Source organism: Cyprinus carpio, chromosome B8 (genome assembly GCF_018340385.1).
Source record: "Cyprinus carpio isolate SPL01 chromosome B8, ASM1834038v1, whole genome shotgun sequence".
NCBI classification, from domain to species: Eukaryota; Metazoa; Chordata; class Actinopteri; order Cypriniformes; family Cyprinidae; genus Cyprinus; species Cyprinus carpio.
The window spans coordinates 6,252,972-6,280,160 of NC_056604.1; the positions used below are offsets into that span (position 1 = coordinate 6,252,972).

General features: G+C 36.2%; 1 protein-coding gene and 1 long non-coding RNA gene across 3 annotated transcripts; both read left to right on the forward strand.

The window, feature by feature from the left end:
- The first annotated feature begins 208 nt into the window (after positions 1-208).
- LOC122138222 lies at positions 209-12,622 on the forward strand. Of its 2 annotated transcripts, XR_006155401.1 has the most exons (6): positions 209-1,012; positions 5,268-5,358; positions 5,699-5,829; positions 5,901-6,096; positions 10,363-10,463; positions 11,965-12,622. It is a non-coding gene; the product is annotated as an uncharacterized LOC122138222 (long non-coding RNA). The 2 variants fall into 2 exon arrangements; XR_006155400.1 differs by lacking the exon at positions 11,965-12,622 and having other exon boundaries at positions 10,363-10,767.
- A 1,331-nt stretch (positions 12,623-13,953) lies between these two features.
- LOC109049576 (serine/threonine-protein kinase pim-1-like) lies at positions 13,954-16,725 on the forward strand. Its single transcript, XM_042729363.1, is given in 7 exon segments — positions 13,954-14,335; positions 14,522-14,628; positions 14,766-14,816; positions 14,924-15,290; positions 16,072-16,248; positions 16,334-16,463; positions 16,465-16,725. Coding segments are annotated over 7 exon segments (945 nt in total). The 5' UTR covers positions 13,954-14,262; the 3' UTR covers positions 16,505-16,725.
- Positions 16,726-27,189: the final 10,464 nt, after the last annotated feature.

Below are 27,189 nucleotides of genomic sequence, written 5' to 3' on the forward strand. Positions count from 1 at the left end.
TTTGGCTATAAGTTTGATTGCATAATTGCTGTTAATAGTGTTAATCGTCTGTTTGTTTACGTCTTTAATTGATTTTTCTGAATATTTCTGCCGTACGCACATAAACTGACAGTCACCATTGATAAGCTACTACTAAATATTGTAGAAACTTAATTTTCTGTAAAGTTGCTTTGCAATGATTTTAAACTTGAGTTTAATTGAATTGAATACTGAAGACTACAATTATTTGATAAAAAATGCATTAAAAACAGAGATATTGTAAAGTATTTGTATGTATAAGTTTGTATGTAAATGATGTCTGCTATGATCAGCTGCCAAGGTGTTGAATATTGAGTTGATATGTAAATTTGGGTGGGTCATATGTTAATGAGCCCATTTGTGATGTAATGATCATGATGAGGACAGTGGAAGAAAATAATTTCTGTGAATAATGATTCAAATTTTGATCTTTTTCTCCAGAGCTACTGAATGCTTTCAGAAATGGACTACTTCTGTCACTTTTATAGTAATATAGTTTGTGTGTGTGTGTGGCTATTTTGGACCTTTTAGTTTCAATAGCCTATGTAGAAAGAGAGGCAGAAAATTCAGTGTTCTGCCGTTTCACACAGCTTTGCTTTAGTGTGTTGGTATGAATTGGGGGATATGCATCTGAGGGATCCCCAGAGCCAAATCCAAACATCTGTCTGTTTCACCTCTGCATCGCTTGAGTGAGTATGTAAATGATCGCTCCATGTTATCACCTCTTTAACACACTGGTGATCTGTCACATCTGTTTAGACTTTAGGCTGTGATGCACGACTGTAACAGACAGACATTATCATCATCAATCAGAGAAATTATTTAGCAGTATTAACAGCACTTGCATTATAGGTGCATGAATTATCAACAATTGAATAATCCTTTACAGGGCTAAATACTCTCCTCTTTTACCCTCTCCTCCTCAGAATGTGTTGGAATGTGGAATCTGATCAAACTTGCTGTGAGTGTGGAAGAGACAGAAAGTTCATACATGGTAAGAACTTGCCCCAGAGCAAAGGCCAAACTCTCCTCTTTCTCTCGAGCAGCTGTTTAACAGAAGCACATTGCATAGTGCGCAAGAACCTGCAGTAAAACAAGCACAAAACCATCCCATGATCATCTGAATTCAGAAAGCAGTTTAGGAAGTATACAATGTCTTTAGGGAGGTCTTAAAGGAGTTTCCAAAGGTAATTTTTTGATTGTATTCAAGATCTCAAACACACCTAAATCACACCCATAGCACGTGTGAAGTATCAAAAGACTTTTATTATTTATTAAAATGATGAATGATGACAGTCATTGTTTTGAATATTCACTAGATTAGAACAACATACCATTTGTGGTGAAAATATGTGCTTTGATTAACTTTTGTGGTTACTAAAATATTTATTTGAGATTCTTTGAAACATTCCTAATGCAATATGTAGAACAGTATTTTTGAACTGTTTATGTGCAGCTTCAGTTTTGGAGTAGGCCTGAAAAAATTCCTAGTATTTGTAATCCATAGCGAACATGTTTTGATTGGTTCACCTTCAAAAAGACTAGGGTGTGAGGTGGTTTAAATGGTATTCAGGGCACTGAATACCATTTCTGAATGGAAGGTGTTCTGAATGGTTTGTATGGTGTTGCTACGGTGTGAGATGGTTGGTAAGGTGTTCTGAATAGCATGTGGGGTGGTTGTTGTAGTGTTCAGAATGGTTTGTGGGGTGTTGCTAGGGTTTGAGGTGGTTGGTAAGGTGCTCTGAATAGTTTGTAGGGTGTTGCTAGGGTGCTCTGAACAGTATGTAGGATGTTGATATGGTGTTCTATATAATTGACAAGATGTGTTCTAAAAGTTTGTAGAGTGTTGCTAGGGTGTAAGGCGGTTGATAAGTTGTTCTGAACAGTTTGTTAGGTGTTGCTAGGGTGTTCTGAATGGTATGTAGGATGTTGCTAGGGTGTTCTATGTGGTTGATAATGTGTTCTCAATGTTTGTACGGTGTTGCTAGGGACTAAGTTGGTTGCTATGTTGTTCAGAATGGTTTCTAGAGTGTTGCTAGGGTGTGAGGTGGTTGATAAGGTATTCTGAACAGTTTGTAGGGTGTTGTTCGGGTGTTCTGAATGGATTGTAGGGTGTACTTAGGGTGTTATAAGTGGTTGGCAAGGTGTTATAAATGTTTGTAGGCTGTTGCTAAGGTGTTCTGAATGGTTTGTAGTGTGTTCTTATTGGTATGTAGGATGCTATTAACAACATCTGTATGTACTCTGTGTTTTTACACTGTTTCAAGGGTGTTCCAAATGGAATGTAGAGCACTGCTAGGGTGTGACATGGTTGCTAAAGTTTTCTGAATGGTTTGTAGGGTGTTTGCTCGGTTGTTCTAAATGGTACATAGGATGTTGCTAGGGTGTTATATGTGGTTGATAAGGTGTTCTGAATGTTTTAAGGTGTTGCTAGGGTGTAAGGTGGTTGCTGTTGTGTTTTTTGAATGGTTTGTAGAGTGTCGCCTGTTTTTTATGTTTGACGTTCCTAGGGGCTTTTTGAATGATGCTTTTGTAAAGTAGCTGCAAAGGTTTTCTGACTGGTTTGTTGGTCACTGCTAGGGTGCAAGGTGGATGCCAAGGTGTTCTGAATCGATTGTAGGGTGTTGCTATAATATTCTGCTTAATTTCTAAAGTATTCTGTTATAGAGGGTGTTGCTAGGGTGTGAGGTTGTTGCCAAGGTGTTCTAAATGGTATACAAGGTGTTACTAGGGATTTCTGAATGATTTCTAGATTTTGAAGTAGCTGCTAAGGGGTTTTGAATGGTTTGTAGGGCGTTGCTAGGGTGTGAGGTGGTTGCCAAGGTGTTCTAAATGGTATACAAGGTGTTACTAGGGATTTCTAAATTATTTCTAGATTTTGAAGTAGCTGCTAAGGTGTTTGGAATAGTTTGTAGAGTGTTGCTAGGGTGTGAGGTGGTTGCCAAGGTGTTCTGAATAGTATGTAAGGTGTTGCCTGTGTGTTTTGAATGGTATGTATGACATTCAGGGTGTTCTGTATAGTATATAAGGCATTGCTAAGGAGTACTGAATGGTTGCTAGGGTGTTGCTAGAGTGTTCTGAATGGTTTGTAGGGTGTTGTTAGGTGTTTGCTGGCATTGCTAGGTGGTTACATAATGGCTTAAGTCAAAAGTCATTGTCTCTATGATACACTGATCCCTAGATTCAACCATTGGGATTTTTTAAATACCCTTTTCAGCAAACAGCAAAGCTGCAAGCTAAGCCTGATCTCTTAGAAAAGTAATATCATGCTTTTCATCAAGCCGCATGATTTGTCGCCTCAAATGACAAGACGTCATAAAAGAGCAGAGGTTTTGAATCAGCCGGCGTGTGTTTGCTGATGTTTAACAGTGAGGTCAGAAGCACAACAGAGATGACGGAGACATTCCGGTCAGATCAGATGAGAAAATACAGAACCGGCTGAGATCAGCCATGACGTGTGCTAACAGATCGGATTTCTCCATCTCCATCACAGTCAATGCCAAGGTCCCGTAAACAATGTGTTTGTTTACAGTTAATCCCCCACCACCACCTTCCATTAATGTGCATCCTCCATGCCACTAATAAGTCAACAGAAGCTCTCGTCTGTGTCGATGTGTCACACTCCGCGTGGCCTGTCCTCGTGCTGACGTCCACAGTCATGAATGTAAACACGGACAGGGCTCTAAATTTCCAGTGCTCCTACATCTTTGTTCCGTTCAGCGAGTGGGCGGGAGGAAAAGGAGATTGGTGGATAACAGGAAAAAGGGGAACTTCTAAATCCGTGTTTGTGTATGTAATTAGACCTGCTATTGTTAGAACAGCGTGCTGGCTGTGTTTATATCTCGTTTGAATGGACAGGCACTTGGAGACGGTGTCAAGAGAGGACAAGAAAAAGAAAAATCCCAAATGAGATCTCTCTGTATAATCTCAGTTATTTCTGCTGGGTAGTAGTGATATTAAATGTAAATCAAATTAATCTCCTGCTGCTCAGATTTTGTCGTAGGGCCTTTTTCTCAGGGATTTCACATTAAAGATTCCCATAAAATCAGAAACTATGAATTCTTGACTTTTCCATTTCCATATGTTTATGATTACGTAATAATTTTTAACAATGAGAAAGAGCAATATCTAGTATAATACTGAAGAGCAGAGTCTGCTTATAATTTCTATTTACAATGTGGAAATCTGTATGAAATTTTAGATTCCATTATTTTTAATTTCAAATTTTTATATTTTTAATTCAATTTTTAATTGCATTTTTTAATTCCATTAATTTTTTAAAACTGTAATTTCATTTAGTTTTTTTTTTAGAAATGGCATGATTTTATCTTTTACAGATATTTATTAATTTAAAAAAAAATTATTTAACACAATTTTTAATTGCATTATTTTATTTTTTGTATGTTTTTTTTTTTAATTGCATAACTTTAATTTCTATGATTTTTTTTTTTTAAATGGCATGATTTTAACTTTACAGATTTTATTAACTGAGAAATTAAACTTATTTAATTGCATGGTTTTAATTTCCATGACTTTTACAAATCGATTTTTTTTTATTGCATGTTATTTGAAAGTCATATAAATCAGAAAAGATCTCAGCAATGTCTCAGTCTGTGCTCACATTTGAGTTCAGATTTGTGCTTAGATTTCAACATGATCTCAAATATTTCTCACCAAATGCTCTCAAGGTATAGATTCATTTAATCTCATTAAATTTATTTATGAATGTCAAAAATTGACTGTTGCATCTGTCGTATCTCATTTTGGTAGAAACATCTCATCAAAGTTGATATTTCAGTGCAACATAACTGAGATCCTCAATTACATGCAAAACATGCATCATGCTAAAGTGCAGAAACTCTCTGTGCTCCTTGGAACAGTGGCGTCTAGCTGGAAGTTGAGCTCTGCAGTGACTTGCCCAGTGTGTCAGGCTGGCACGTGTGGGCCCGTGCATCTCAGTGACCCTTTCACAAACTTCAGCTCGACTCCAAACGCTACTCCTCTGACACTCAAGAGTGCTAGCATCTGTGTCACACAGCATTTCATCTCACACTAGTCATCAGATGACAAGTTCTAAACAGCAAGATCAGTCGCACATGTGCAGTCCTGGGACTGTGAAAATAAATTGGCTAAAGCAATTGCTTTGACTGTTCACTTACTAGATTTTCTCATTTAAAGTGCTAGTTCACCCAAAAATGGAAATTCTCTCATCATGTACTCACCCTCATGTTGTTTAAAACCTTTTGCAGAAAACAAAAGAAGATATCTGGACAAACATTGAGGTCCAACAACATTGGATGTTCATTTGTTAGGGTCAAACAAGTTAGGAACAACATGAGGGTGAGTAAATAATGACTGAATTTACATTTTTTAGGTGAACTATTCCTTTATAGCCCACTCGCACCAAGAACAAACATACTTATTATGCTTAAAAATGACTTTTATGTTCCATTAAAGTGAGTGGTATTCGTATAGTCACATTATGCATTAAAGCATGTGAATGAATGCAGTGGTTTTTCGTTTCACCCTTGGTGTGAAGAGACCTTTTGTGTGTGATTCGTTTTGCTTTTCCACTCTTAGTGCGAACAGGCATTTTTTTCTTTCGACCCTGCAGCAGTATTTAAGCTTCAATGGTTCATTACCCCCAGTATGTGCTTCCTTTTTCCTTATACACTCACAGACAACAGAGAAAGCAAGGTCAATATGGCCCTAAGGAAATGAAATTCCCTAAAGATATGCATATGGCTCCGGCTGGTGCAAATCAATATTTTCTATGCGGCACACCGCCCTGATCAATCGTGCATCATGAAGGTTTGTATCTTTGAATAAACGATTTGTATCGCTAACATCTCCAACACCAAGAGCTGCTTCTTCCCTCCCAGGTTCAATAAGAGTTTTCTTAAGCCTTGAGCACACGGCCTGCACTGTTTTCATTGACGTCTGCTGTTCTGATGTATATTTGACTGCTGGGTGTAACTTCTGTCCTGGAGAAGCAACAGTCGGATTTTACTACAAGGAACTTTGACGATGTTAGGGGAACACCCATTGATTGACAAACATCTCGCACCCTCCTTAAAGGTAACACCTAAGGTCTACACATGCTCCGTTGGACAAAGAAAGATATGCCTATATAGATGATGAAGACTCGAGTGAGTGCTTGTAGGCATGTGGCTGTGAATGTGTATGGTGGGCGGCATGTTGAGTCAGAGGCAGAACAGCAACTAATAGAACTTCACATTAATAAATGCAACCCTGAGGATCTAGTTTAAACATTTAAGCGTTAACATAAAAGTCATAAATCTCAACCTCAAATTCAGGCGCTTTCCACTTAAACCAGGGTTGGAAATTAACATTTTTATCACCAAAAGTGACACAAATGGTCCTCTTCGTGAATTTGTCTGTTACCTAAGAGTGGAGATATTATATAATCAAGGCCTGTCTAGTTATTTTAAGATTTAGTCAGAGCTGTTGCTTGGAACAAAAGACTTCCATCAAACAGTATTAATCTAATATAGCCACTAGCCAATTAAAATGTATTCTAGAGAGTCTGTGTTATGATTTATTTTGTGTTATTTATAGATGACTCACCATTTAAAAGTCTGGGTTCAGTAAAAAACAATTTAGAGAAAATGAATGCTTTTATTCAGCAAAGATATTAAACTGATCAAAATGACAGTCATAATTATATATATATATATATATATATATATATATATATATATATATATATATATATATATATATATATATATATATATATATATATATATATATATATATATATATTATTTTTTTTATTAAGTACTGTTCTTATGAACTTTCTTTTCAACTGATAATAATAAGAAATATTTCTAGAGGCGCAAATCAGCATATTATAATGATTTCTGAAGGATCATGTGACACTGGAGACTGGAGTAATGATGCTGAAAATTCAGCTTTGCATCAGAGGAATAAATTACATTTTAAAAAATATTAAAATAGAAAATTGTTATTTTAAATTATAATAATATTTCACAATTTGCTGTATTTTTTAAGTTATTAAATGAATGAACTTTAAAAAAATAATAATAATCTTCTCGACAATACTGTGTATGTTTCTAAGTTGATTCGATTTAAAAAAAAAAAAAAAAAACATTTGTTCAGAGGAAGGATTTATTTCAGTTAATTGATTGTCAAGTATACATATTTTTTTCTTTTTATGTTTTGAACATAATATGCCCTCATAAAATAAGAAAATCTCCCTGCAAATCAATTCCAAGTGTTCCTATATAAAAAAGTAAGGAACTACTCTTAGGTTGAAACGGAAAATAATAGATCACTGTTTTACTTTGCTCTTTGTCAAAACAGCTCGAAAATCCAAAGCACTCTAAAATTACAACACTTAATCAGGGCAAAGGGAAAAAACAATGACCATGAATCTAGTTCAGGCTCTACATCTGTTTTTTTCCATTTGGGAGCTGAAACTGTGATTGTCTACGGTGAGGTCACAAAGCTTCCTGTTGCCAAACAAAGTGATTGGCCGTTGCCTGGCAAGGCGGTTAAACAGTTGGATTCATTCATGATGCAAATCAAGAGGAAGTGTACAGCTCTCCCCCAGCTCGTGTGGGGTTTTACCATGAGGTTACTGTTGAGTAATGGTGACGGATCAGCGTCTGTGTTTTGATTCAGTTGGGTCGCGATCATCACGAGGAAATGACTCGGAAAAATCCCCTTGACTAAAAATGAGATGGACACAAAAACAACAGAAGTCATACAGACTTCAGATGAGAAAAACACGTGGAGATATCCATGTGATGATGATATATCAGATGGGTGCTCTGTTATCTGTTTTGCTAATGGATAATTATGTTAACCTGTTTCTGGTGTCCAGCTAAACGTGACCACCATATTCATGCACACAGACAAATGCACTTGTGCTGAGAAGCGACATGCGCTAGTACTGCTTCAGCAAATTCCTGGCCATCTCGAACTGAATTGAATTCCAGAAGGTAATTTGCCACTAAAAGCATTACAGTAGTGAGGGGCTATCATCAGATCTGCTGAAACGGGAGGCAGGCCAGGAAAGCCTGCCATCCAGTGCTTGTGTAAGAGTGCTTAACTGATAGGACACTGTCTGGGACACAAAGCAGAGTGACATTCCTGACCTTGACAACAACTATGTTTTATTGTGCTGATAATGTGACAATGTGAACTTTTAGACTGTATTGCTTAAGGTTGCTTTTGTTGAGATATGAAGACTTAGAGGTGATTTCTTTAAATTGTCTAAATACTTTCAATTTATGGTTAGGTCAAGAAAGCCATTTGCAGGGTGACTTTCACAGAAAGTGTGAACACTGTGTCTCTGTGGTGCCATGAAAACATTAATCTGTTTGTTTGAGACCAGCCCCGACAGAGCAACATTCAACCAGTAGTGTGAGTTTGGGGCGGAGCTATCTGTTTGATTGACAGGTTGCAGAAAGTGGGAAAAGTCATTATTTCTCTAAGGTTTCTTTGAAAATTCCCTGAAAATAAAAAAAAATATGATTAGTTGGCTTGCAGTAAGTCTTATAAACTACTGTTCAAATGATTGTAGTTTGTAATGTTTTAATGATTTTTTAAATGTTTTTTAATGTTTTAAAAGAAGTCTCTTATTCTCATTAAGGCTGCATTTATTTGATAAATAATTATACCTGTGATTGTAACACTGAATTTTCAGCATTACTCCAGTCTTCAGTCTCACTTCAGAAATCTTTCTAATATACTGAAGAAACATTACTTTATCGATATTGCAAACAGTGCTGCTTAATATTTTTGTGAAATCTGTTATACATTTTTCATTCATTGGTGAAGTTAAACAGAATTTATTTGAAATAGAATTTGTGTTATAATGTAAAAGGCTTTACTTTTCATCACATCAATTTAATGCATCCTTGCTAAATAAATGTTTTAATTTCTTTCAAAAAAAAAAAAAATGTGTCCAAACATTCTAACAGTAGTATAAATTTTATATATATATATAATATAAAGTTATATATATAAAGTTCATAAATGAATTATAGTTATAGCATAGTCTAATTTACAGTTGGAAAATTTGAATGAAAAATATTTCAGTTCATGTTAATTGTAAATGTTTTGGCAATTCATAGTCTGAGATATCAATGAGCTCTCCGTAGAGAAATTTTTTTTTGAGGAGCAGGAAACAATCAAAAATCTCCATTTGATCCTATTGCTGTCTAGAAGAAACCATTATTAAAGTGATTTATGTAATTTTCCTTTCCTATGGAGAGGACTGACAGCAGTGCTTTCAATTTTAGTTGCATATTTAAAGCCCTCCAATGATTCAGCATGTTAATTTTGATATGGAATGAGTCATATCCGTTATCTTCTGCTGTTGGCTGGCGTTATTTTCTTACAGGCTCAAACCCAAGACCAAACAATCTGGACAAACATTTCAGAAGCAAAAGCATCTCATTTACTCACCCATCTCTGGCACTCATGCCCTGACAGAGACAATGATTTAATCCTGGGCCATGCATAAGCCAAGCTCTGCTTTGAGGTGGCCCCCCAAATTGAGACAAGTGAGGGTCATTTCCTGAAGGAGGGCCATGGAATGCCAAACAGGTAGCCTATGTCAGCGACCTCTGACCTCTTGTTTTTGTCGGCATGAAAGTTGACCCCGTGTAAACCCCTGCTCTTCGGTAGCCTTTCCCACATGGCTTTGAAGTCCACTCATGGTTTTTCCCATGGTTCCCCTCCCTCCAATCAGATTCTCAGGGGTGGAGAGGGGGGTTTGCACACTGGAGGAATGGAATCTGAAGTTTCAAACTAGCACTTGAGTCGTCTTTATCATCGTGGGCTAATAAAAGCGCAAGCACTATTCATGTCAGATGAGCCGGGGCACCGGGTGGCTGTCACTCTCACCTCTGCTGAGCAGGCAGCCATAGACGTCAGTGCTGTCATACCTTCATACAGCTTTATATTACATAGACCCCCACTGCGTCTCCATTTCAGAGCGCCTCTCACTCTTACCTAAGCGTGGCCCATAATCAGCGCTGAAGTGCATGGAGAAGGTGACTCATTATAGCGGGCCGCAGCTCTATTAAATCAGCCTGAGCGAGTCCCGCTGGGGGCTAGCGGTGCATTGTAAGAAGATGATGTACAAGATTTAATGTGGATGTGAAGAAAAAGGCACTATTCTGACATGCATAAAGCACTCTAATTTGCTGCCTGAATGATAGTAATCAAACAGCGTTTGGTTATCCGTCATTCCTTGAAGTTCTATTTATTTATGCATTTGATTTTCTTTCCATGATTTTCTTTCTAAAGCGAGCCATTTCTGAGTATTTTTCCATTTCTGCTCTCCAGGGGAGTCATGCATATCTTCATCTAGAAGAGAGTTCAGATCTCTGAGTCATCAAAACGGAGCGCCAGCATTGTGATTGAACTGAACAAAAACAGGATTCTGGGTAAAAAAAGAAACACCACACAAGCACAAAAGCCAACTTATGAATCACACACATTAATCTGCAAAATTTTATGACTCACTGGCTTTTTTGAGAAGCGCAAACTTGTCACAATGGTAACGGAAGGGAAAACGTGAGTGAAGTTTTATGGAACAGAGCTGTTTTAAAACTAAACATAAGGTCATTTGAGCAAATGGTTTAATTTTAATAATGGCACGAGCATAGCAGGCTAAAAACATATTTGGGTCAGTGTTATTTTGTTATTTATATACTAATATAGTTTTTAATAATATTCTGAATAATATTTTCAGGGTTTTTTTTTAATTAGTTTTTCTTTTGCTATTTAGATCACTTATTTATTTATTTATTTATTACTTATTTAAAAATTTTATTTAGATTTTTATTTAGTCCTTTATTTTTTATTATTTCAGTTTCTTTCAGTTTTTATTTATTTCCAGTCGTAATTTTAGTGCTTAAACTTATTTTTTTGTAGCTAAGGCAACATTTCTAATTTTCGTCTAGTTTTAAGTTTTTCATCTAGTGTTTTGTATTTTATCAGCTTTATTTTTTTTTTAAGTTTTATTTTTAGTTAATAATAATAACCCTTATTTGGAGACTGAAGACACACTTTAAAATGTATGAATGTCATTGTATTAAATTACAAACGATTTTACATATTTATTTTTAAAATGTATAATTTATATATGTATATATATATATATATATATATATATATATATATAATATATATATATATATATATATATATATATATAGATAATAATATATCGTAATTATGTCCCCACTGGATGCAACAAATGCTTAGTTTGTAATGGGTTTTATTGGTTATGTCTCGTCGCACCGGGACACGCGGCATCACAGTATGGTAGGGGCATAACATTTCCGTCACACGCTTGAGGTATTCGGCCAATCACAATGCACTGGATAGCTGGCCAATCAGCGTAGACCTCGCTTTTCAGAACGATGAGCTTTGTAAAAATCGATGTGTTTCAGAAAGGCGGGGCATAGAGGAGCAACAATAACGTACAGTATGTGGAAAATAACGTGATTTTGAAACCGCATAAACACATTGCATTACACCAAATACACAAAATAATGTTATTTTAAGCAACGTCATATGACCCCTTTAAATGCCCTCTTCAGCCCATATCCCAATTAATGTTTTGAGTTTTTTTAGTTGCACCATCCATGTCTCTCATCCATGTGTCCCAAACTTCTGTACACTGATGCTGTTTTGTTTGGGAGGAGTAAAGTTTACATATGAAGCCTGAACAAGCAGATGCATTTACACTTGGCCGAGTTGCTTCTTTGTATGTATTTGAAACCACCTCCTGAGGGAGTCTGAGTGATCAGATTACTATAGGTCTTTGAGGGCATTTACACTTGGTCTTCACTACTTAACTATACAATGAGTAAAGATGAAGTGACCAGGTGTGAAACCCCCATAATATAGGTTTACATCAGTTTTTTTGTTGATGTTTAGGCGTATATCCAAAGGGCGGGGAAAATACAGAAGACAGGGAGAGCAAGTTCCTTTCAAACAATAATCTGCGCGGGAAAGAGAGGACAAGAGACATGGGGGATGGGTCTGTGAGTCTTTTATCTCAAGTTTCCCACATCCTGCCGCCTAGTTTAAAACCGGCCACCCAATTTGAAAGAATGCCTGGTATGCACCTCATTTCCATAGTGCCCCGCATTGTTCTCTATTTAAATAAAGACTGTTGCCCGCCAATAGGAGAAACAAAAAACTTTGCGCGCTAATTTGAGAATAATGAGGTAATGCAGTGCATGCTGTCTTCATATGCACTTTGTAGACCTACTTCACATGGACAAAAAACAAAAAAGTTGTCCATTGGGATGATGACGCATTTTATGTACAGAAAAGGAAAGCGTGGGTTGCATTACACTGCAGAATACTTTCTACATGTTTTTTCTTCCTCTTGAAGAACTGATTGAACTGATTGTGTTCCTTGAATGCAATATACAAGGAAAACTTTAAAGTTGCACATTTGTGACCCTGGACCACAAAACCAGTCTTAAGTAGCACAGTTATATTTGTAGCAATAGCCAACAATATATTGTATAGGTCAAAATTATTGATTTTTCTTTTATGCCAAAACTACGTTGGCCGAGAGACCTCAACGTGCTGCAAAAAGAAAAAAACACCTGCAAATTAAGAAAACAACTTCATAAATTTGACAACAAACAAGCTGCAAATGCTCACAACACAACCAAATAAAGAAACGCGATGCAAATAGAAAAAAAAACTACTGCAAATTAAGAAAACAACTTAATCAATTTGACAACACGTGCTACTAATGCTCACAACACAACCAAATAACGAAACGCACTGCAAATGCTCACAACACAACCAAATAAAGAAACACAAAGCAAATAGAAAAAAACAACTGCAAATTAAGAAAACAACTTCATCAATTTGACAACAAATATGCTGCAAATACTCACAACACAACCAAACAAAGAAAATAGAAATTCTTTATTTGTTTGCGTTGTGAGCATTTGCAGCACCTGTTGTCAAACTGATGAAGTTGTTTTCTTGAATTGCTGGTGCTTTTTCTATTTGTGTTTTCTAATAGTATTTTATGAAGCTCTCTCAGCTACTGCACAAAAACCATTAGGATAGTAAAAAAAAAAAAAAAGGAAAAATCATGATCCATGAAAATATTTTGTAAATTTCCTACTGTAAATATATCAAAACTTTCTGATCAGTAATATGTATTCCTTAGAACTTAATTTGGACAACTTTAAAGGCGATTTTCTCCACCTTTTTTTTTTTTGCACCCTCAAATTCCAGTTTTTTAAATAGGCCTAGTTGTATCTTTGCTAAAAACCCATACATCAATGGAACACCTATTTATTCACCTTTCAGTTGATGTATAAATCTCAATAAAAAAATAAAAAAATGGACCCTTATGACTGCTTTTGTGGTCCAGCTTCAGTATACTATTATATTGTCACTGTACTAAAGTCAGTTTCTTCCGGTCTATCTGTCTATGCATATCTATCTATCTATCTATCTATCTATCTATCTATAAAAAATGGACCTATATATATATATATATATATATATATATATATATATATATATATATATATATATATATATATGTTTGTGTGAATAATATGCATTCATACATATTAATATGTATGTACAAAGCATTCATCTATTTTGTAGTACTCTTCATACTTGTCTGAAATAATACTCCGAATCTGTAACGGGGGCTTCAGGCATGGCCCATGTGAATCATTCTCCCTGTCTGCCCCACACCGGCTAAACGCCCTCAAAAAAGCCTCGACTATTTGGCGCGTTTTGATTCCCGCCACGTCTACGTTTTCCTTTATTTTCATATTTGATTGACCTTTTTCTGCAGAGGCAGGCGCATTACTCATTGGCTTAATCGTGTTTGTGGGCGGAGCCAATCCTCCCTTTTACTACTGCTATATAACGGCTCTTGTCCCTCCCTCACGATTTAGAAAGCCGGGTGTTTGTGTTCGTCGCGCACCTCAGACAATAATATTTATCTTCGAAATATATTAATCGTTTACTTTATTTCATATTCTAAACTGGAATAGACCTTGCGCGGTCGTTTAAAGTTCGTCTTGAGAATCAAAACCCATCGAGCCTCGATGAGAAGGGATTTCTACAGGCTTCTAGACCGGATCCCTCAAGCAGACCTTCCCTACATCCATCTCTACACGACGGATTTCGACCTCAACATTGGAATAACCCTCAAGAAGAACTATCTTTTCGGATTATAAAATGCTTCTATCAAAATTAAACACATTCGCTCACATTTCCACCGTGGACATGCCGGCGAAAATCCAGCTTCAAGGTTAGAGGACGGTTATTCTCGCGTGTCTCTATCTGTGTGTGTGAGTGTGTGTGTGTTGTGGTCTTGGGCTAGTTCACGTCAGCAAGACTGAGTGTTGGGAGTAACGCGTGCGTCAGATTTCCAATTATTAAATAATTGTACGTCTTTTATCAATTCTTACGAATCTATCGTATCTTTTATCGACAGTTAAGGAGAAAGAGCCGTTCGAGAAGGTGTTTCAGGTCGGCTCTGTGCTGGGAAGCGGCGGTTTTGGGACGGTGTATGCGGGTTTGAGGATTGCCGATGGCGCGCCGGTAGGTTCCTGAATAGAGTGTTTTTGTTTACATAAGTGTGAACGTTTAGAATCTTCATAACGTGTGTGTGTGTAACATATAAAAATAATGCAAATGTCATTAACTGCTTAATAATGTATTTATTTATTTATTTTTAGGTTGCCATCAAGCATGTGGCAAAAGATCGTGTGACTGAATGGGGAGAGCTGGTGAGTATTTAATTAAAAGGATTATATTCGTATGATTCGTATCTAAAACATTGCACATAAATAAAAAATGACAGCGTCAGTAAAACGAACATGTCCTCCGTTTATAGCCCAATGGCGCGCGCGTCCCAATGGAGATCGTCCTGTTAAAGAAGGTCGGCACCGGATTCCGTGGCGTGATCAAGATGCTGGACTGGTACGAGCGACCGGACAGCTTCATTATAGTCATGGAAAGACCGGAGACCGTCAAGGACTTGTTTGATTTCATCACGGAGAAGGGCGCGTTACCGGAGGAGCTGGCCAGGAACTTTTTTCGCCAGGTCCTGGAAGCGGTGCGTCATTGCCACAACAACGGCGTGGTTCACCGTGACATCAAGGACGAGAATATTCTCATCGATCTACGAACCGGCGATCTGAAGCTCATCGACTTTGGATCGGGGGCTTTACTCAAAGACACCGTTTACACCGATTTCGACGGTAAGAGCCATTTGCATGACCTTCAAGTCAGGGTTCCCACGGTCACGGAAAACGTGGCGGGAGCGGGGAAAATTGAAATGCGTGCTTATCTAGCCTCATGGAAATTTGTGTCGTGGATATAAATGTTTATTTAAAATAAATATGTAAACATTAGTACGATTTTGTGAGGGGGAAAGTTTATAAAACCCCCAAAATTATTGGCTAGAAATTGCTTAAGGTAGTTTTAAATGCGTTTAGACGTTGAAATTCGATTGTTGTAAGGTTTGAAAGTCTTGTCACGCTCTAAGAAGGGTGTATGTTTATATGTTGAGGCGATGCTTTTACGTTTTAAAACGAGTGTATCAAACATATCTGACATTAATCACTTGATAAATGTATTATGACCCCCTTTCATCGTTGACTAGCCATATCAAGCTTTAAAAAAATCACTCGGCGTGATGATTTGTTTATTTTTGTATTATGTTGCTTTGGAAAAAAAACATTTCGCTTGGTTGTGGATTTGGCGCCACCGCCGGTGGGAAATGGAATTATTACAACTCAAAGTTTGTAAACACAAGTCACATGGCAACCAGTTTCTTCACATGCGCGCGCCTGCCGTCACGCTCCCGAGCACATGACTGTGCACATTAATGCTGTGCCAGAACAATAATGTTCAAACAAGACACACCTTTTTCCTGCCGCACCTTTACCTTTTAAAGACTTGTATGCAGTTTTATTGCTTTTTTGTATTTCAGTGTTGCAGAATCATGAATTTAAATGCAGTTTTCTGTTCTCTCTTCAGGTACACGTGTTTACAGTCCACCAGAGTGGATCAAATTTCACCGCTACCATGGTAGATCCGCGACTGTGTGGTCTCTGGGCATCCTGCTGTACGACATGGTGTGTGGGGACATCCCGTTCGAGCAGGACGAAGAGATTGTACGCGGACAGGTGCTGTTCAGGCGGAGAATCTCAACAGGTAAGACTTACAGATCACATGACACTGCCTTCTAGGAGGTTTATGGGTTTATTGCAGGGCTATAATCACACATCCTGTTTTACAGAGTGCCAGCAGCTTATCAAGTGGTGCCTGGCCCTCCGCCCTGCGGAACGCCCGTCTTTCGAGGACATCATCAACCACCCTTGGATGCAGAACACAGCACCCCCTACGGACAACACTGAGATCAGACTGCAGTCAGCCCGCTGCTTTCCCAGCAGTCACTGTGTGCAAATGACTCTATCTGAATACATACATAGAGACTTTCCATTACAGCAGCAAACCACCCAGGGGACCTGCAGACTGAGCAGTGCAAAAAAAAAAAATAACAACACATGTTCTTTTGTTTTGAGCATTGCTGCTAGGCGGGAGTTCTAGGCTAGGCCAAAAAAGGGAGAGGTCCACCTTTTAGTGAGATCTGTTATCTCTCATCTCCTGCCCCCCGTGGCTCAGGGTCCCATAAGTCTGGCTCGTAGTAACCAAATGACTGTCAACACTGCTGTCGGGCATGGGTAGATTGAGAAGCCCATCTCAGCCAGTGTAGGGAGGAGCTCGGGGACAACCGATGCAGCAGCCACAAGGAGTGGTGCTGCGATGAGGGCTGATCTGCGGCTTCGGTGCACCGTCAGGGCTGTTCCTTTAGGAAGCAGATCAGCCAAGCTTAATTATTTTAGTGCCTTCTGTGCAAGATCAAGGGTTTGTTTTGTTTTGTTTTTTGGAAATACTTGAATTGAGTAATAGCCACTGTAACACTCTACTCCTTAACCAGATGTCTTTTTTTACCTTCTTGCTTCCACTTTACCTGCTCCTGGCAGGTAACTGTCGGTCTTACTCTAATATGTCAGAGAGAGTAACCAAATCGACCTCACAAACCTCTGCAGAATGAAAAGTCTTACCTCACTCTTTCAAACCGCTGTTTCTTTTTCCTCTTCCTTTGTAATGTGTAACCCTCAACAACTACCACTCATTGTCACAGATGCACAAAGCAATGCAACTATGACATAAAAGACTACATTTTCTGCATATTATTTTTGTTTATATTGTAAATAGCTCGGTCAGATGACTCAATTCCATGATGAGGCTTATTGTAAATTATATTTATTGGAGTGTCTTAAAAAGAAAAGAAAACGAGATGGAAGTGGAAGTATTTATTTATTTATTTATAGAGAAGCAATTTTCTGCAAGGGTTTTCTCATTCCACCACCGAAGGGCCCACAAATTATTTAAATGTATTTTTACCATATTTAAAGCCTTTTTTGAGAACGATATGTACATATATTGTGAATAATCTTCGAAGCACTTGTTTCTCGATGCACGGAGTACTGCTGATGGTAAACCATACCAGTCTGAAGTCGTGTTTGTCACCTAATTTAAACTGTCTGCTGTGCATATGTTGGAGGAAATGACCTCATGAATGTTTGAGGAATGAGTGATTTTACATGGTTTCTTTTTCACCTTTAGTAGGCATGATTGCAACTCAGATTTTGTTTTTCTGATTTAGCAATGTAAATTATGGTTAGAAAGCTATTTTTTTTACACAATTGTCAATAAATATTTTTTTAACATTCATTCTGGTTTCCTGGGTATGATTTGCTTTGTTTGGCTCACTACAGTAATATCAGTCAGTGGTGTTTAAACAGACAATCAGCAGATGTCATTTGAGAAGTAGAGATGGACAGATTGCAGTGGTATTAACTGTAAATCCATTTAACTAACTTTAATAAGGCTCTTATCGTTTTATATTGATAGTGTATCTTTAATCTGAGGCGATTAGGACCACAGGAGTCCAGATTTCTTAATGCTGGGCTCCTGAACCGGATACATGCGATAGCTAACAGCATATACTTTATCTGTGCTTTTACAGATAGCACCAGGTATGCTTTAAATAGCATTATAAAGATATCCTTCACTGAGAAGTACAACGATACAGAGCTGTACATAAAGCCTGAATGTGAACACCCACTTGCTCGGTGGCCTTGGTTCCAGCAGTACTTTTCCCATTCATTTTTTTTCCATAGGCATTTCAAAAAAACTCTTTGATTAATGATTAATTTTGTAGCCCATATACAATCACCAGAAATATCACCACGAACTTGAACGTCGCCACAAGAATTGGGAGTAATGTATTAAAAGTAGTGTGAGTTACGTAATCAGATTACTTTTTACAAGTTACTTTTTCAAATAAGTAATGCAAGTTACTTTTGGATTGAAAGGCATTTACAGTAAGCAAAAATATAACTTTTGGGTTTTTTGTTATTAAAAATAAATAAGCAAGCCCTGCTCAGGTGACAAAATGTAATGTAATGCATTACTTTCCATAAAAAGTAACACAATTACTTTTTTATGGAGTAACGCAATATTGTAATGCATTACTTTTAATAGTAATTTCCCCAACACTGCTCACCACCATTAAGCTTCTGACAACTCATTTTCCCATAATCTTTGAGTTAGAATAGTTTGCAAAAGTGCAACTATAAATATAACGAGGCTGTGAAAGCAGACTAGTGAGTAGATGAGTTCACCTGATTGCATGATGATGTTTAATGTCCACGACAGCCTCTGTAGTCCAAATTTAGATTGTTAGCAGCTGTCTTTTTGAAGACAAGTAAATACTTTAAAAAAAAAAAAATCACTCACAGGAGCTTGAGCTTGTTTTTACCACAGACCTTATTAGTCATGCAAACCACTTTTATAGTATCTTTTTATCTTTTATGTTTTTTGCTACCATTCCTTTAAGTATATAAAATTGAGTTGCTTTAAGATTCATCAAAAGTTCTCCTTTGGGTTCCTTAAAAAACATTAAATCAGATTTGAAATGATGTGATGGTGAGTAAATAATTAGGCCTACGTAATGTATATTTTTGGGTGAACTATACCTTTAAGTGGCCTTTGTGGCCCAGCTGATAAGGAAATTCATTTCAGAGGTTGGTACGCTTCAGAGTTCTCAGGCTTTGTTGAAAGACTTTTGGGATAATTTCATGTTGGCTTCAAAAAAGGTTCTTCTATGGCATCAGGCTGTAAAACCCTTTTTGGTGCTAATAGGAACCTATTGTGATAGTGAAACTCCCAGTGTGACTGTGGGAAGGCTTAGTTCCTCAGTTTGTAAGTTCGCTGAATGGAAGTCAATGGATGGAGGCAAGAGCCTAGCATGCAAACTGGTTTTAAAATGAGAGTCAAATAGCTGAGAGAATTTGCATGTTTGGAATCTATGAGCGAACATTTGACTGCTGAATCATCCCTGCTGCTGTTGCATAATCACCACAAAACAGTACAAACACGCACAAGTTTCCGAGCAAATGCTCTGTACAATATCTGAATATTTACAAATCTGAGCCGAAAATCTCCTTTCTTGACAAATCCTCAAATAAGCATATTGTATCACTGCCTGTGTGTTTTATGTTTGACCTGTGATGTATTATTTATAGCATTTATATGAAAATCTGTCCTATTTTTAAATAGGACAGAATACATAATCACATTTATATTTTTATCGTTTTCCACAATACACCCAGAGGAATATTTTATTGTTCAGAAGTTGCTCTTTCATTGGTGAGATATAGGCATGCATGTATGAACTTTGTTTCAGAAGTTTCTCTTTGGATTTCTAAGGAGAACCAAAAATAGCCACAAATGACGTACAGAAAGAGCATATTGGTGTTAGATTAATGTGAAAATGAGCTCACATGACTTGTCTTGGAAGAATGCTTTTGTTCATGCTGAGATCCCTGACTAGTAGACTTTGAATCTGAGCACAGTTTGAGACATTGCTGAGAATTTTTTATTTATTTATTTTTTTCTCAACAAAGAAACCAACGTAATCAATCATCACAGCATTTTTCCTCTTTTGGAAAGTTATAGACATGCTATTGGTTTTTTTACGCTGTTGCGACAAATGGGAATGCAAAAAAACATATTTTTTGTAGTTTCTGTTCACCACTATAGAAGTTTATAGAAGTTAACTATGATGACTTCTGTTTCTGAGAAGCTCAGAAATGTGAAAAGGGTCTACAGCGCTAAAAACATCACTGACCACTTCACAGACCTGTGTCTGTTACGGGACATCGTTCAGATCTCTTCTGAAACTCAATAGAAGACACAAGTGTGATCTAATAGCATACTTTTATTTTATTTTATTTTATTTTATTTTATTTTATTTTATTTTATTTTTGTTTTTTTATGCTATTAATTTAATTTAATTTAATTTTAATTTTATTTTTAATATTCTTAATTTTTGTTATTTTATTTTATTTAATAAAAACGTTTATTTTATTTTAAATCTAGCATTTGTGTACTTTTCTTCTTCTTCTTCTTATTCCTCCATAGAACCGAAAATGATCAAATTTGTCACAATTATAGAGGTCGTTTTAAAATCTGGGGTCTCTAGGACCTACTCTATAGCGCCACCACCAGTGCAAAAAATCAGTTTACTTTGTTTATAGAAACTAAAAATTAAATTTGCTAATGCAAAAATGTGTCCGGTAACCTAAATACATTAAGCAAACTGGTTTTATTAGTCAGACATTTAATATAACTCAACTGAGCTGAATAAATTGAGTTGCACCAACCAAAGTCATATATAGATGTCAGATCAGGATGAAAAACAACAGCATTATTTATAGTGTTTGGGAAATGCAAAATGTGTTTAAATATAATTTTAAAGAATTTCTTCCACAAAATATCAGTCAGCATTTTCCAGCCTTTTGAAGCTGGACGATTGGAAATGTGCATTATCGTCATAATCAAACACATGATCTCAACTGTCCCTGAACTTTCCTTAGCTCGGGTTAAAAGTTCTAGTTGCTATTCTGTTCACTCCCTCTCTTTCTCATCGCGCTCTTTCACACTGCTGGGAAATGGACAGAGAAACCCAGCTGGCTCAAAGCACACTCTCTTCCCTCTCAAAGAACCGGATCTGTTGAGTAATCTTCCCACACATACACACAGTCTGAACAACACTGAAACACTCGTCCGAAAGGAAATTGAGAGTGAGAATATTAATAAGACCGTGCTGTTGTGTTCAGAAACGGCCCAGACGGTTTCAGATCTCTCCCGCACCTGCAGGTGTGTCTGTGTTTGGCTCACACTCCGTACACCTGGATAATTAGTCCCACTGAGTCAGAGTTTCTGCCACACACGGGCTCAATGATTCGGGAAAGGTCATTGTGCCCTCCATCTGATTAAACCCCGTTTGCTTCACCTGCATATGTGTGATAGGCTGTTCCCTCACGTGCCCATCTGGATCCATAATCCCATATTCAACTGAACAATAATCATGCATAATTGTCTGCACAAAAGCTGCGATACTAAAGCAACATGACATTCTCTGTATCATTAGTGGCTCTTGTTAAGACAGGCAGTATTGCTATTACACAAGGGATTCAAACAAAACACTTAACCCTAAAGTATTTATAAAAAATAAAAAAAAAACCTGCATAGAGGGATGTAAGCCATATCTAGACATCAGAATATCATAGTGACTTGGGGTGGACTTAGAAACTACCCAGAAACTGCACAGCAATATTAAACTTTAATACTGTTAAAATTTGCATGGACAGCTCATGTTTGGCCCGAGATACTCTCTTTTTGACCTGGACCAGCAAGAAACCACCGAGCAACAGAGCTCATTACAGTTTTGAATAAAAACAAATGTCTATGACTAAAACATTATTTTATGTATATTTAAATTAGTTCAGTTTATTTTTTTCTGATATATTAGTTTTTATAACTGCTTATATTTATTTATTTAATCATTGATATTTAAATAATACAGCTTAAATAAATAAAAACAGCAACATAAATAAATAAATTTGCATTTTATGTCATCTTAATTGCATTATTTGTATAATTATTTTTTTTTGTCTTGTTAAAATGCTATCAAAAACTGAAAACATTATTTTATTTTATAGTTTTTATTAATAGTTAATGAACATTTATACCCTTTTAGATCAGTTTCATTTTCCTGTGATATTAATTTTTGTCATTTTATATATATATATATATATATATATATATATATATATATAACATATATATATATATATATATATATATATATATATATAGATATATATATATATATATATATATACTCATCATTTAAAGAACCTTCTGGTAGTTTAGTGTATTTTTGCGTCTTTGGAGCCCCCTAAATTTAAGTGACTGGAATTTACTGTAATAAATATAGGCCTACAACTGTCACAAATGCAGTGGATGACTGTTCACATGCATTTGTTGCTGCCTCTTTTCACAGAATATTGAATCTGTATTGTATAACTTACATACTCCCAGAACAGACGTTTGGAGACGAGCATGGGAAAGAAACAGAAGCCATTCACTGAATTAGAAAACTTTGAAAGTTATATTTAAAAGGTAAAAACATGAATAATACAATAACACTAACTGCTAGAATCCACCCTGGATCTCCTAACTGGAAAGCAACACCCGTTAGCAACCCCTCAGAACACCTTATGTTGAGGAATCCGTTAAATGTTTGTTATTCTATATTACAGTGAAAAAAAAACACTATAGTCTGTTTTAAAATGCTGTTGTATTTTTAATTGTGGTGATAAATGTCATTCAGCACATTAGCATGCACAGTGAGCCTCTAAAGAAGAAAGGGTGTGTGTGTTTTAAAGAACTGTGGGAGCGTGATCAGTGTTTGCTTCCAGGCTGCTCTTCCTGTGTTTCCAGGACTCTACGGAGCTGCTCGGATAGGAATGTGCCTCTGAGAATGACCCAGTGTCTTTTTCTCATCAGAATCAGTTTCTACCTGTTAAAGTTCTTTCTCCCAAGCTTTTGCGAGTGGGTTCCTTTGACTACCCAGCATTCCTTTCTCTGTGACTCACTCGACTCTCAGCAATGAAGTGCAGCACGCTGATCACAGATGAGCCGTTTGAGCTAAAGGTCATCGGCCGAGAACAAACCTCAGGAACATTCCTGTCCATCTACACTGGGAGAACACTGGAATCGATATCCCGACCTGCAACTGCAAACACACGGCTGTTGACAACCTCTTGTGATTCATCCTTTGGTAAATAGCTGTGTGGCGGCAGTCAAGTTTGGACAAATATGAGGGCCGGGACGAGCTTATGCAGTTATGAGGACAGTTCCGTGTATGTCCTCCTCCCCAACAGAAATTACTCACTGGAGTCTGAGTGACTTGAGAACTCCACTGGAATCAGTTCCCATGGTGGAGAATGACTTGTGGTGGGTGGAATCCATGCAAACTGGAGATATGCATTGGAATGAATGGGAATTTGAGAATTGGGAGTATTTTTTTTTTATTTATTTTTTTAAGTTCTTGTCTATTTCTCGTACTTGGGATGAGAGATTTAAACAAACCATTATGCATCTTGCAAATTTGTGCTACTGACATGAATGATACCTCATAGACCAAACTTATGATTTTTTATTTTTTTTGCATGCCAGGTGACAAAATATTCTAGATTTGAATTCAGCATTCAGAAATTTATTTTATTTAAATATGCACAAAGTCCTCTTCTTTGACCTCAGAAGTGAATATGCAACAACAACACAACAACAACTATAATAGTTTTTACTACGTTTTTAGCACTGCTAACACCAATGTTATTTATTATAATTATTTTTATTTAATTTAATTATATATGACACTTGGAAATTATCCGACAATGGTACAAATATTGCAAAAGAATTTCAAACACGTCAGCAACGTTCTAGAGGTTTCATAACAAGAGTACATAATGCAACAACAACAAAAAAAAACTCAATCAGATTTTACAAACACAAACAGTTTCCTTTTGCACATCTGTTGAAAGACCTCCTACATACCATGCCTTCCTATCAGCCCCTCCTAGCAGGTTTCCCGTAAACCCTCGTATCGCTTCCTCATTCCTTAGCTTGTGATCAGTCAGATATGGACAAGTGAACACTTGCACTTTCTTCCTCTTTTTCGGCTGGGTCTCATGTCTCCCTCCCACATCATAGGTGGCTTTGTTATACAAATTATGCACTAAGTAGGCTACTTAGATGCGAAAAGACTCACGCTACACACCGCATTTTACATTTTCACAAAATAAGGGATTAATAGCAGCTTTGTGATGCATCAGCAGTTCTTCAAGGTTTTGGGTACATGATGATGCAAATGTTTCTAGGAAACGTGGCTCTTGTTTTTGTGTTAAACACAAACACAGTGTACTGATGTGTGAATATAATAAAGCTGCGTGAGTTCATGTGATGGTCAGATTACAATGGCGCAAAAAGTATGCGGATACTAAGTTGCATTTCTAAATGTTTGAGTGTCAATTGCTACAAGATTATATTTTTGTACAAATCGGGTTAGTGAATGGATGTGAATATGTGCTATCTTTCTAGAAAAAAGTTGCTTAGTTTTATATTCTGGTACAGTAAAAAAATTGTGTAAGATGTAAATTTTAAACAATTTTCACTCAGAAATTGCAAGTAATTTTTTACGCATAATTACAAAGAAACAGCAAGTAACACATTGAATTAAACGTACAATTCTTAAGTAAATTCACAAACAGTATAAATACTCCAATAGTATAATTTGCAATTTTGAAAAATCATATTTGACAGTGTACATTTATATATTAGCGCAATATAACAATATGTTATGTTTTGTTTTTTGTCACCAATGAAAAAGTTTTAAAGAAAACTACAGCAGAAAGTGCAACATTTCTTCTTGACTAAATCATTCGCTGCTATGATTCTGTGTTTTTGAACAAAACATCAGTGAATGAGTATACTACTGTATATATGTGAATTTATCTTTCTTGAAGATAAAAATTGGTTAGATTTACATTCTGGTACACTGAAAAATAAATTGGTGTAGAATTTACACTGAAACAGGTTTCACTCAGAAATTGCTAGTAGCCTAAATTTCACAAATAATTATGTGAAAGTTTTAAATAGAAATACTGAAATAGTGTTTACTTGGAAAACAAATTCATATTTTATCACTAACTGATCAAAATCAGATTTCATAGTATATATGTACATTATTAAAACAGCATCATAGCATTGTAAGTTATGTTTTTGTTCTACCAATGAAAACGTGTATTCTGGCACATTTTAAAAAATGATCAAAATATAAAAGTAAAGTATAGTTTATACAATTTTTGTAGTAAAGCATATTCCATCTTTACATCTTTGATACATCATTTCATCACAATACATATACAGTATATACACAATCATTTCAATGTTTATAATGTTATAAATGACATTCAGGTATTTGTAATGCTTGTGGTATCCAAATACTATCGTGAGTCACTGTCCATGTAGGTCATGTGGGTTTGTGGGTAACAAAAGGCTTGTATAAACACTCAGGTCTGAGCAGCACGTGATGATGTTATGAGCTCTGGCACTGAAGCTTTGGCAACAGAGCTGCTTTAAAGAGGCCATAATGATGCCACACTTCCCTTACTGGCATTATGAGGCAAAGGGCACTGGGACACAATTTCTACTTCCTGACATATTGTTACAACACTGGAACATCTGAAACTCCACGAGGAGAGCGTATGGCACTGAATCATGGTCACTCTTAAACCATCACAATATTGTTTAAGACCCACCATGAAGAAACACGTAAACGCTGATGAAGAAGCAGCAGTTGTGATTATGCAGTTGCAATAAATGGCACAATAAAACAACATCCTTTTTTAAAAGTAAACAGATATTTGGCAACATTGTCCTGGACTTTACCCTGCATGGGTCTTTGAGCAAACGATGCAGCAGTCATGACTAAACCGTGCACACTATTAAGCCATCAGATCACTGTGTTCTTTTCATATGATGGTGGGTGTGTTTCCACATGGTGCCTGACAGATTTACACACTTGCACAATATCCTCATCCAAACTTACTTCTGATGAGGATTACTTCATAAACCACAACATAAATCACCCTGCCGGGAATGATTTTAATCAACGCCTTCAGAGCACTGTTGACTGTAATGTGTGAGGTAACTGAACTATTCTGACCTACCTTTGTAGCAATACAATGGAATTTTTACACTGTAATGCCCAGAGGGCAGTGTACACACACACACACACACACACACACACACACACGTATGTGTGTGCATAAACACATTATTTAAAAATAATAATAATAATAACATTGCAATTAAAGATAGATATACATTTGTTAAATACATTGTTTTTTAAATATTAATTTTATACTAAATATTATATATATAGAAATACATACAATTATAAAATAATTAAATGAAATACATTAGCAAGAACATTTATTTGTTTATTTATTTAAAATATACAATTATTTAAATATAAAATTTATATAATTTGCACTACTATTCAAAAGTTTGGGGCCAGTTATTTTTGTCGTTGTTGCTGTGTTTTGTTTTATTTTGTTTTTTAAAGAATTCTCTTATGCTCACCGAAGCTGCATTTATTTGATTCAAAATACAGTAAAAACATTAATATTGTTAAATATTATTACAATTTAAAATAACGGTGGTCTTTTTAAATATATTTTAATGTAAAATGTAATTCATTCTTGTGATGCAAAGCTGAATTTTCAGTATCATTACTCCAGTCTTCAGTGTCACATGTGCTGCTTATTTTGTTTGTAAACACCATGATGAACCTTTTTATTTTTAATTTTTTTCATGATTATTTGATGAATAGAAATTCTTACTGACTTTTACATGTATAAATTTGAACAGTAGTTTATATAATTAAAAAAAGACATACTAGACATACTAAAACATATTGGAATATTTGTGATTTATATTTTGCTTGCGTTTTTTTAGGCAGCGGTTATTTGCGATAGAGGCTATTTACACTAAGTGTAAACTCTAAGTGTAAATAGCACTAAGTGTACTAAGTGCTGTTTACACTGAGTGTAAATAGCAATTAGATGCTATTTACACTAAGTGAAAATAACATATTTTCTTAGGGAT